Source organism: Dreissena polymorpha, chromosome 4 (assembly GCF_020536995.1).
Source record: "Dreissena polymorpha isolate Duluth1 chromosome 4, UMN_Dpol_1.0, whole genome shotgun sequence".
Taxonomy (NCBI): Eukaryota; Metazoa; Mollusca; class Bivalvia; order Myida; family Dreissenidae; genus Dreissena; species Dreissena polymorpha.
Window position 1 is genome coordinate 16,854,262 of NC_068358.1, and position 12,505 is coordinate 16,866,766.

The 12,505-nt window shown below is 36.8% G+C and overlaps 2 protein-coding genes across 23 annotated transcripts in view; one reads left to right on the forward strand and one right to left on the reverse strand.

Moving 5' to 3' along the window:
* LOC127875987 (TBC1 domain family member 1-like) overlaps positions 1–12,505 on the forward strand; it is a 277,043-nt gene that overhangs the window by 252,919 nt on the left and 11,619 nt on the right. For 13 of the 21 annotated variants that reach the window (XM_052420795.1, XM_052420794.1, XM_052420786.1 and 10 more), the window contains 6 exons: positions 4,561–4,722; positions 6,469–6,624; positions 9,221–9,372; positions 10,045–10,137; positions 10,337–10,496; positions 11,722–11,891. The exons of 3 other annotated variants lie outside the window; for them this stretch is intronic. In XM_052420795.1, the coding sequence (XP_052276755.1) occupies positions 4,561–4,722; positions 6,469–6,624; positions 9,221–9,372; positions 10,045–10,137; positions 10,337–10,496; positions 11,722–11,891 (893 nt within the window). The remainder of the gene's footprint in view (positions 1–4,560; positions 4,723–6,468; positions 6,625–9,220; positions 9,373–10,044; positions 10,138–10,336; positions 10,497–11,721; positions 11,892–12,505) is intronic. 5 more of the 21 variants (XM_052420788.1, XM_052420787.1, XM_052420789.1 and 2 more) reach the window with 5 other exon arrangements.
* The window catches only part of LOC127875989 (WD repeat-containing protein 17-like), a 245,600-nt gene that overhangs the window by 135,971 nt on the left and 97,124 nt on the right, over positions 1–12,505 (reverse strand). The window lies entirely within an intron of this gene.

Genomic DNA, 12,505 nt, shown 5'->3' on the forward strand with positions numbered 1-12,505 from the left:
AATTGCCTTTCATTTTCATGTCATTAATTCATTATGTAGGAGTTACATAGGGACTATGTTGTGTGATTTTTTTCACAGGACATATGCTGTAATCACTGCGTACAGGAATGCAAATGTTGCAAGTTTGCATTGCGCACAGGAAACATGTATGATTCACAGCGGAAATTCATGTTGTGTTGCTTGTAGAGGATTTAATGGAATTTTTGGGTATCTCCTCATTCAAGATGCAATTTGTTAATAATAAATTAATGGATATACCAATTAGTGTATTGAAACGACGTCTGTATGGTTTGTTTGATTTATTACCACTGGTATCACTGGTGTATAACACAAAGTGATCAATGTAAAAGTCTTAATAAAAAAAAGTTCATTGAAAAAAAGTAATTATTAAATAAATAACATAAAATGTTGGAGTTGAGATAAATATAAATTCATTCGTATTGAAAATGTAAAAGCATGTCGTACACAATTTATGAGCAAGAACACAACATGAAGGAGTTATATCAAACTTGTATGACTTAAGATTGTTTCCTGTAATTTTTAGGGAATTTTTTGCTTTTCGGTTCACGATCGGCCGTGGTATTACCGGTAAAAGGTAGCGTTGGTATTGTCTGTAGCTATAAGTTAGTGCAGTTTATAAGGCCCTGGAGTCGTATATTATTGGAAGACTTTAAGTGAGCCAAGCTCTGGAGAAACTGGCTTAACCCGTTATCACTTTGATACGTATTGTCATGAATTTGTGTCTTGTTCTGTGAAAGCTGGTCATAATGCATGTGCATAAAGTGTCGTCCCAGATTAGCCTGTGCAGTCCGCACAGGCTAATCAGGGACGACACTTTCCGCTTAAATGGTATTTTCCGTTTAAAGGAAGTCCCTTTTTACCGAAAATCTAGTTTAAGCGGAAAGTGTCGTCACTGATATGCCTGTGCGGACTGCACAAGCTAACCTGGGACGACACTTTACGCACATGCATTATGACCAGTTTTCTAAGAACAAGACACATTTGTAGTCCCTTAAAAATTAATATTATACCGTAATTAAAAACTTTTTTTACTAGATTCAAGTTTTAAAGGCTGCATCTCCAAACTTTAGATACTGATGAGCAGCAAACAGCATAAAACCTGAACTGACTGCGAGTTTATTATTCGCAAGTGCTGTTTGCACATAGCCATTTTCACTTTGGCTCTGAGTGGGAAAGGGTAAAATGCAGTCTGCACACGCAAATCAGAGACGACACTATCTGATTTTATGTTATTTTATGTTTAAACAAAGTCTCTTCTTAGCAACAATTCAATTAAGGTGGAGTGTCGTCCCTGAGGGTCAAGTAGATTGTTATTTACTTTATTATTAAAATAAAGGAAAATTTGAGACCATTTGGAATAGTGACATATTTGTATTATGCTGTGATAACAGTTGGCAGTTTTTATGCTGCTTGTGCTTTTATGTTAATTTATTTTCTTATAAATACTTGCTTGGTGTTCATTATTGTTCTTAGGTCAATTCTCAGTCCAAAATGTGCATGGTAAAAGATTTGTGTGATACAATGATTACTTGCATGGTCTGTATTGACTTTGTTGATAAAAGATAAAGAGGCCACATTATCTGTTCATCCAGAAATTCTTTCGGAATCACTGTTTTTAATATAGAAAGGATTTATGTGTGTCATCTGACTTCCCTGTGCCCAGTCAGTAAACTGATTTATTTCGTATTAATAATCTCGACTTTACTCACTGGGAATTTTGTTAGCAGGAGCTGTAATTTTGTGACCATCTTAGAAATTTTGCAGCGAGTAAAGGAAAGAGCAAATATTAATTCGATATAAATGCTTATCACTTTCTTGCTGATATAGCTGGAAAGTGAGGGTCATTTTAACTCTTTCAGTGCTGGAACCGAATTTTGAAGGCCTTTGCAAACAGTTTGGATCCAGATGAGACGCCACAGAACGTGGCATCTCATCAGGATCCAAACTTTTTGCTATTCAGATAGTATTTTTTGAAAAAAATAGAAGAAAATGCTAATTTTAGAAATTCAACAGACGACATTTTAGCAGACGACAAATTTCCCAGCATGTAAAGGGTTAACAATAAATACAAGTAATAAAGGTTATAAAACGGCGAACATTGCTATACTGGACATTGACGTTACCATCTTGTCATTGATGACTATCGTTGATCATTGGATCAGTAGATCACTGTTTCTGTAGGGCTTGGCAAATTGATGATACATTTCATTTTCAATCACTTATGTCCATGAGTAGAAGAGAACAAATTTTGGCTGTCATGACTGCAGACATAATATATTCATCATGCAACATGGCAATATTTCTAACTATATATATTTTTTTGATGTTTGGAGTGTTAAATGACTTCGAAGTGCGCAGGTTGATATCTAGTAATCACATACAAGTTAGCTGTGATTATTGTTATAATTGGAAATATTTTGTTGAAGTTATGTGCACATGAATAATCTTTATTCTGGGAATGTTGGACTTTATGCATGTGCATGCTGGGTAATTTGTCGTCTGCTAAAATGTCGTCTGCTGAATTTATAAAAATTAGCATTTTCTTCGATTTTTTTCAAAGAATACTATCAGAATAGCAAACAGTTTGGATCCAGATGAGACGCCACGTTCTGTGGCGTCTCATCTGGATCCAAACTGTTTGCAAAGGCCTTCAAAATTCGGTTCCAGCACTGTAACACTTAATGCATGTGCATGAAGTGTCGTCCCAGATTAGCCTGGGCAGTCTGCACAGTCTAATCTGGGTTGACACTTTACGCACATGCATTTAGTCCTGTTTTATGAGAACAAGGCTCACATTGTGTCATCTGGCATTAAATGCAAAGATCTTATTCTGTAGCTATTGTTACAACATTTTTGGACAGCCCTCCTTCAGGTAAAACATAAAAGTATGAATACCTTTTAAATATTTCTTATTTGATATATTTAAAATAACTGTTCCATTGCTGACTTAACATATTTTTTCTGGAACTAAACATGTATGAGCTTATTCGTGAAAATTGTTTTCCTTGCACTTGAATTGCACTTGCATTGATTTCTAATATCTAGTTTCACCTACATTGTTATAAATAAACTGTTGTGGTTTAAAGAAAGACACATGGTATTTGCCTAAGCAGTTTTTTGTCAGAAAATACCATTTCCATTAATGGAACTGTATTCAAAGGTTGGATTGGGAGTGATTATTTTGTGTTACTTTGGTGGGAGATATACTTGATACTGGAAAACAACATGAGAAATGAATATTATAGGTATGTCTATAACAAAAAATATCATGCTTTTACAATTATTTATTTAAATATTTTAGTATATTTTATTGATTAGGTCAGTTTCTAAAATATTTCAGTAAGTGAAAAGTGAATTAAAAAAAAAATCTTAGCTGTTAATTGGTTCTTTGTTAGATAGAAAAAAAGAAAATAGCTGTTTTGTTGTTTCTTTGTTAGATAGAAAAAAGCAAAAAAGACTTCAAAATTTGTCTACATTACTGATGAAGTCTTTTGGTTTGCCTGAAGAAAAAAGTTCTGTTTTTGTTTGGATAACTTTGGCCAAAATCTCAGTTGTCCTGATAGTTTGAAGAAAAGGAGTTGCAATATGATTAACATTATGAATTCATTGTTATTGATGCTATGGAAATGTTGCCACCATTTATCCATTTCTATGAAATGCCCTAACTAAACATCCTTTTCTTTTGAAACCTACTGGTACTGTTCAGTTGCAACTGTAGAAACATGCTTTAAGCTTTTAACAGTTTCTATCCATGACATTTCATTGGTTTTATTATTTTGAGATTTTGGTGGTTTTAAGGCAACATTTTTGTTATCTTTTAGTGGCATCTATGAAAACATTGCTTTGACTGTTAATTTGCTGATAAAAGAACATGCTTGGACCTTTTAGCTGTTTATACAGAAATTTACTTGTAGCATTTACCAGTTTAAATGGAAGCATTTTAAACTGTTAAGTAGTTTCTGTACATATATTTGCTCGAAGCAAACAGTATTTTGAATGAAAACATGCCATCAACTGTTGGTGAATTCTACAGAAACATGCTTCCTGCAATTTCAATGGAAATTGTGTTTACAATTCAGCCATAACATTAACCTTTCAGCAGTTTTTATGGAATATAATGACCTATCATTATTTTCTATGGAAAGTTATGGACCTTTTATCAGTTTCTATGGAAACATACTGACCTTTTAGCAGTTTATATGGTAAGTTGCTGACCTTTCAGCAGTTTCTATGGAAACATACTTTAACCTTTCAGCAGTTTCTGTGGAAACATACTTAAACATTTCAACAGTTTCTATAAAACATAATAACCTTAAAGCAGTTTTTATGGAAACTTACTGACCTTCAAGCAGTTGCTAAGGAAACATACTGACCTTTCAGCAGTTTCAATGGAAACTTACTGACCTTTCATCAGTTTCAATGGAATTACACTGATTTTTCATCGGTTTTTATTGAAACATGCTTTAACCTTTTTGCATTTTCTATAGAAACACACTGACCTGTAAGCACATTGTATAACAGAATGCTCTGATGTTTCAGCTCGCCAAGATGAGGCGGACTTGAAGAGGCAGAAGTTGGACTATGTTGAGATAACTCCGTGTCTGCGAGAGGTCTCCAAGCAGTGGGATGAAATGTTGACCGCACCCGGGCGCCCAAAGGTTGTCGTTAGCAACGAGAAGCTTCTGGACTGTGTCAAACAAGGTTGGAATGTGTGTTGTTTAATGTGCTTTCTTTGCCGCTGAAGAGAGGTATATAGTTTCCGTCTGTAAGTCATTCCACTCATTTTTGTTTCTGCCTCTCTCCTACTAAATCAATTTGTCATTTAATTGTCACCAAAACTCCTGAAAATATTTGTTAGCATAAAATGGAGACCAAAATCACAAACATCCAATCTTGCTGGTAACTTTTGTTTAAGTATGTCCTTTACATTTCTCATAATATTGTGCTTTGATGTTTTGTGTTCTCTAAATAGTATTCATCAGATTTTGGCCAAACATTATGAAAAGGTAAGCCATCATGATACAATGTAAGTGTAATAAAAAAGTTTCTATATAAACTTACTGATCTTTCATCAGTTTCTATGGAAACATGCTCACCTTTCAGCAGTTTCTAGAAACCCCATTTATGACTCAATCAAAATGAAACTTTATCATAATGATTACCTTGACAATATGAAGGCCATGTTTGAATGTGGGTCAAGTGATGTCAAAACCTGTAGCACCAGGTCAAGTCTTAGACAATCCATGTACCTTTAACTCTGGTGAGCACTTGTTTCTGAAGTGATATTTCTGATGATTAAAAGAGTTTTCTTTTTGCTAAGAATGAAGAAATATGTTCATGATGACAAAAAGTGTCTGACAATAAGTGTTAGGGGTTTGATGAACTTCCGATTTTTTGTAGAACATTTTGCTTGTTGACATACCTTAGTTACATATGTTTTAGAAGATACACAATGTATATATGATATGTGCTCTGGCAAATTGGGGCTTAATGCATGTGCGTGAAAAGTCATCCTAGGTTCGCCTTTGTTGTTTGTACAGGCTTAACAGGAATGACACTTTTGGCTTTTATGGTATTTTATTATGCCCCCCTTCGAAGAAGAGGGGGTATATTGCTTTGCTCATGTCGGTCTGTCGGTCGGTCTGTCTGTCGGTCCGTCCACCAGGTGGTTGTCAGACGATAACTCAAGAACGCATACGCCTAGGATCATGAAACTTCATGGGTAGATTGATCATGACTTGCAGATGACCCCTATTGATTTTAAGGTCACTAGGTCAAAGGTCAAGGTCACAGTGACTCGAAATAGTAAAATGGTTTCCGGATGATAGCTCAAGAACGCATAGGCCTAGGATCATGAAACTTCATGGGTAGATTGATCATGACTCGCAGATGACCCGGATTGATTTTGAGGTCACTAGGTCAAAGGTCAAGGTCACGGTGACCCGAAATAGTACAATGGTTTTCAGATGATAACTCAAGAACGCATACGCCTAGGATCATGAAACTTCATAGGTAGATTGATCATGACTTGCAGATGACCCCTATTGATTTTGAGGTCACAAGGTCAAAGGTCAAGGTCACAGTGACCCGAAATAGTAAAATGATTTTCAGATGATAACTCAAGAACGCTTTTGTCTAGGATCATGACACTTCATAGGTACATTGATCGTGACCCGCAGATGACCCCTATTGATTTTCAGGTCACTAGGTCAAAGGTCAAGGTCACAGTGACAAAAATCGTATTCACACAATGGCTGCCACTACAATGGACAGCCCATATGGGGGGCATGCATGTTTTGCAAACAGCCCTTGTTTAAAGGAAGTCTCTTCTCAGTGAAAATCCTGTCTAAGACTGCAGAGGCCTATCTGGCACAACACTTTATGCACATGCTTAACCCCATGTTCTGAGAGTGAGACTCATATATAATGTACATCACTGTTGTGCAGGGGTTCCCCAGGCCAAGCGTGGAGAGATCTGGTGGCTGCTGGTGGAGCAACATCGTCTCAAGTTCCCGGCCCTGGAAGCAAAGACCCCCGTTGTGGAATATTTTGAACTTCTGAAGCAGCTCACCAATCATCAGCATGCCATACTCATTGATTTAGGTAAGAGTTCTGTAACACCTTACCACTCATATAGGCACTTTGCAGTGTTTGTTGTGCCTTAAAAAATCACATTGAATACCTGTGTTACTAGATTCAAGTCATAAAGGCTTCATTTCCAAGGTACTGATGAGCAGCAAACAGAATAAAACCTGAACAGACTGTATGCATAAATCCATTTTCATTTTGCTTCAGGGTTGTATACAAGACATTTTTAGCTCGCCTATTATATATGAAATATATACAGTGGAGCTATCCTACTCACCCCTGCGTCTGCGTCAGCATTAGCGTTAGCGTGCAAATGTTAAAGTTTTCGTACTACCCCAAATATTTTCTTTGTCCCTTGACATATTGCTTTCATATTTTGCATACTTGTTTACCAACATGACCCCAACCTACGAACAAGAGCAGACAACTCTATTAAGCATTTTGTTATAATTATGGCCCCTTTTCCACTTAGAATATGCAGCAAATGTTAAAGTTTTCGTACTACCACATTTATTTTCATTGTCCCTTGACATATTGCTTTCATATTTTGCATACTTATTAACCAACATCACCCCAACCTATAAACAAGAGCAGACAACTCTATCAAGCATTTTGTCATAATTATTGCCCCTTTTATACTTACAATATGCATATTATTGATAAATCTATGTTAAAGTTTGCGTACTACCCCAAATATTTCCTATATCCTTTGACATATTGCTTTTATATGTTGCATACTTGTTTACCAACATGACCCCAACCTATAAACAAGAGCAGACCACTGTATCAAGCATTTTGACATAATTATGGCCCTTTTTACACTTAGATAATTGAACATTTTGCTTAAATTGCCATAACTTCTTTATTTATGATCACATTTTATTATTACTTTGACAAAACAACACTTACCTGAATACCACAATGGATTCCACCCAAACAATACCCCACGCCCCTACCACAATCTCTCCCCCCCCCCCCCCCCCTAAACTCGCCCCCAATTTTTTAAATAAATTTTAATAAATTACCACACCCCACATTATACCCCCCTCTCACCCCCAACCCCCCACCCCTCCAATTTTTTTTTAAACATCATCTTATAAATTACCACACCCCACATTATACCCCCCTCTCACCCCCCCCCCACCCCCCGCCCCCCTCACCCCCCCACAATTTTTTTTTTCCTTTTTTATTTTTGAAAGATCGTCTAATAAATTATTGAATATGAACAAGTTCCCTATGATGGCTTACGTTATACTGTCAAGCACTCGAATAGTCGAGCGCGCTGTCCTCTGACAGCTCTTGTTAACAGATGTTGTAATGTTTTCATAAGTATAAACAGAGCATTTGTTGATGTTTTGTGAGTAATTTTCATTAGGTTTTCTGTTTCCAAAGTTTGATGATAAAAATGAAGTTTTTTCAAGTTCTTAGATTTAGGTGATGGATTTATTGAAATTAGTTCAATATTTAATTCTCACAAACAATTTTAAAACATTATAACTATTGAGTCTTAACCAGCTAATCACATTGACTCATATCTCCTGAAAGCTAAGACAATTCCAATTCTTGTTATAGAATTGGCGTTGTCTTTCCTTCAGTCTGTCCGTCTGTCATTACAATTCTTAGGGCTATATTTCAGAAACTACATAAGATATCAACATGAAAACTTCATGGGTGTATAGATATCAATGAGAAGAAGTACCATGTACAAAAAACATAAATCTACACTTTCTTCACTATAAGCTATTGCCCTTTGTTGTTTTTATGCCCTCGGTAGGGTGGCATATAGCAGTTGAACTGTCTGTCCGTCAGTCAGTCAGTCTGTCCGAAAACTTTAACGTTGGCCATAACTTTTGCAATATTGAAGATAGCAACCTGATATTTGGCATGCATGTGTATCTCATGAAGCTGCACACTTTGAGTGGTGAAAGGTCAAGGGCATCCTTCAATGTCAAAGGTAAAAAAGCAAAATCCAAGGGAAGTAATAAGCTTTAAAGGGAGATGATTTCTATACCTGCCAAATGATAAATAGAAATTTTATTTCAAAGTGGCGCAGTAGGGGGCATTGTGTTTCTGACGAACACATCTCTTGTTGTATGATGTAATTTTTCAAGGCAACATCTCAGATACGCTACAATATTTCAACATGAAACTTTATGGGTGTATAGATATAAATAAGGAAAAATGCCAATCATAAAACCAATTACCATACACTTTTTTATGATTATACAGTATATCAAGAGATTTGCACCGATCAATAAACAAAATTTGCATAAGAATTCAACTAATTTGCTTGTTTTACTATTGTAGTAGACTTAACCATTTTTCTTTATACAGATGCAACTGTTTTGCCTTCAATGCTGAATCTGTAATTTCATAATATGATTATACCTTTAAAATGAGTCCCGCTTTTGGAAAATTAAGCTTAATGCATATGATTAGAATTATGTCCCCAATTAGCCTGTGCAGTGTGCACAGGGTGATAAGGGACAACACTTTCCGCTTTTATTGAATTTTTAATTTCACAAAAGTCTCTTCTCTGGCACAGCACTTTATGCCCATGCATGAGGCCTGATTTTCCTAGTCCAACTTAAATATATGCCTCATTGTACAGGGCGCACATTCCCGGGCCATCCCTACTTCTCCCTCCAGCTGGGCAGTGGTCAGCTGGCGTTGTTCAACCTGTTGAAGGCCTACAGTCTCATGGACCAGGACGTGGGGTACTGTCAGGGCCTCAGCTTCGTGGCTGGTATACTCCTCATGCACGTAAGGAAATTAATAAGCGGCATTTTGGTGAAACGGGGCTTAATTCAGAAGGGTTTTATGAATTTCTAAACAAAAATTTAGAACATTCTGCTGCCTGCTTGACATACCTTAGTGACATAGTGCTTTTAAAGACTCACAATTTATATATGAGTCACGCTGTGGAAAATGGGGCTAAATGCACGTGTGTTCACTTTTATCCCAGATAAGTCTGTGAAGTGTGCACTGGCTTATCAGGTACAAGACTTCCCATCTAAACTTATTTCCTCTTAGAAGAGACTTTGTTTTATCGAAAAATATAATAAAAGCCAAAAGTGTCTTCCCTGATAAGTTTCTGTGACCTGCATAGAGTAATCTGAGACCCACTTTACATACATGCATTTTGCCCTCTATGCCCAGATAGAGGAACAAATATAAGTTGTGGAAAGTAAGCAACTTGTATAAGATAGCATTGAGCATAAACAATGAAGATATGATGACATGTTCACTTCATTTTTGATCCCCAAGTCTCATTTCGTGTAATGTATGTATTTAAGTAGATGTAAATGTCAAGATACAAAATGAATGGAACATTTTCATTGTGCAAAGGGTGTATGTTTCTTTCAATTACATATGAAATGGTACAACAAAATCATAGCTGATGTGTATTCTGTATTCCCTGTTCTCTTTGTACAGATGGACGAGCTGCAAGCCTTTGAGGCATGGAAACATGTGATGTACAACCTGGGCATGAGGAAGCAGTACAGACCCAACATGATAGCACTGCAGGTCGGTACATTAAATTTACACCAAATAACTTTACAACAAATTAGTGCGCTGAGTATGAGATCAAATTGTATGGGTTTTGAGATCATTGAAACAGTAACTCATCTGTCACATGATCACTGTAGAGGAGACTGTAAACATGTATACAGATTTGGTACTGCCTAATAGAAAACCCCTAAATGTATCCCATTTCTGTCTGCAGATTGAGCTATACCAGCTGACCCGTCTGCTGCACCATCACTATCGTGACCTCTACGAGCATCTCGAGCAGCACGACATAGCCCCCACCCTGTACGCTGCGCCGTGGTTCCTCACACTCTTTGCTTCTCAGTTCCCTCTCGGGTTTGTGGCTCGAGTCTTTGGTAAGGCTGATTTAATGTTTTGATGTTAGGCTGATTTAATGTTTTATTGTTGATGAATTTAGTTTTAAATTGGCCCCAAAACTATTTAAAATATTGATATCAAACTTAGTTCACTCCTTAAATATTGACCAATAAGAATGCACCTCATAAAGATTTAATTTTCCATATTGACCTACTAGAATGCATGTCACATTCTCTTAAATTTGCATAGTGACCAATGAGTAGGGCTGTCACGATACGCCGTGAGCGTACCGCGGTTTATCGTGGTACGGCAACACTGTATCCCGGTACGTACCGCAATATTTTACAGAATATGTATCTGTGAAGAAAACAGCAGAATAACAAGTTTTACAAACTTTATTAAACTCAATAATCAGAAAACACTGGTATCATAGTATGACTAGAAACTGTAAAAGAAACTGTTATAAACTTGATAGAAGTAGTCATTGCTATTGTTCGCGTCTTTTTCTAAAATGTCCGCCATGTTGTTTACAATAGCTGTGACTATGATCTGTGTAAATCGAACGCTTCAAGGGCATGTTCAAAATGCGGAGTCAGCGGGCCCAGTATTGAAAATCCGTAGCGTTCTGACTCTTCCTCGACTTATTCAGAATCTTAAGATAACATGATTCGGAAGTGCCATGCTTTGAACGATCGATATACTAAAGAAAGAAAATAAGAAATAGAATAAACATCTTTTGGATAATTATGAACTTATTTGCAAAGGAAATCTGTCCCTAATTCCAAAAAAGGTACGGACCCATACATCGCCGTATTTTAAACGTGAAAGTTAAACATCTACAAGTGGAAGCGCTTGCTTGACCTGGATATTAACGGATTATTTATTTAGCCCTTTTGAATCGTTTCTTCATTTTTCAAAACGATATCTATACCAAATAATTATGTAATGTATTTATATCTGTGCTAATATAATAATATTTAAAGAAACCGGTGCGGCAACGCCGTACCGCGGTGCGATTTTTTTCACGACATGCACCGCAATATACCGATATACCGGTGAATCGTGACAGCCCTACCAATGAGAACATTAGTGACATAGGCTTCAATTTCCATAATAGCTAATACGAATGCAAATAACATAGGCTTCAATTTCCAGTTACCCATTAAAATGCTTGTCACATTTGATATGCTTTACCACTGTAAAGTAAAAATTTCATTATTTTTATCCTTTAAGTTTAATATTTAATTAAATATTCTGTTTCAGATCTGATATTCATTCAGGGGTCAGAGGTGATATTCAAGGTGGCCCTGGTGCTGCTTGGTAACCACAAGGAGCTGATCATGCAGTGCAACTCGTTTGAAACTATTGTGGAGTTTATCAAGACTACCCTACCTGAAATGGGCATGATACAGATGGAACGAGTCATTAATCAGGTGGGAAATGGATAAATTTGAGCCACGCTCTAGGAAAACTGTTCTAAATGCATGTGTGTAATTCCAGATAAGCCTGTGCAGTTTGCACAGGCTAATCACAGACACCACTTTCCGCTTTATGGAATCTTAAGTTTAACCCTTTCATTGCGGGAACTGAATTTTAAAGGCCTTTGCAAACAGTTTGGATCCAGATGAGACGCCACAGAACGTGGCGTCTAATCAGGATCCAAACTGTTTGCTATTCTGATAATATTCTTTGAAAAAATTCGAAGAAAATGCTTATTTTAGAAATTCAGCAAACGACATTTTAGCAGACGACAAATTTCCCAGCATTCAAAGGTTTAAAGGAGGTCTCTTCCAAATGGAAAATCTAGTGTAGTCTGCTGTGTGGACTGCACAAATCTAGTGTAGTCTGCTGTGTGGACTGCACAAATCTAGTGTAGTCTGCTGTGTGGACTGCACAAATCTAGTGTAGTCTGCTGTGTGGACTGCACAAATCTAGTGTAGTCTGTTGTGTGGACTGCACTCTAGTGTAGTCTGCTGTGTGGACTGCACAAGCCTATCTGGGATGGTACTTTATGCACATGCATTCAGCCTAGTGTTCCCAGAATACA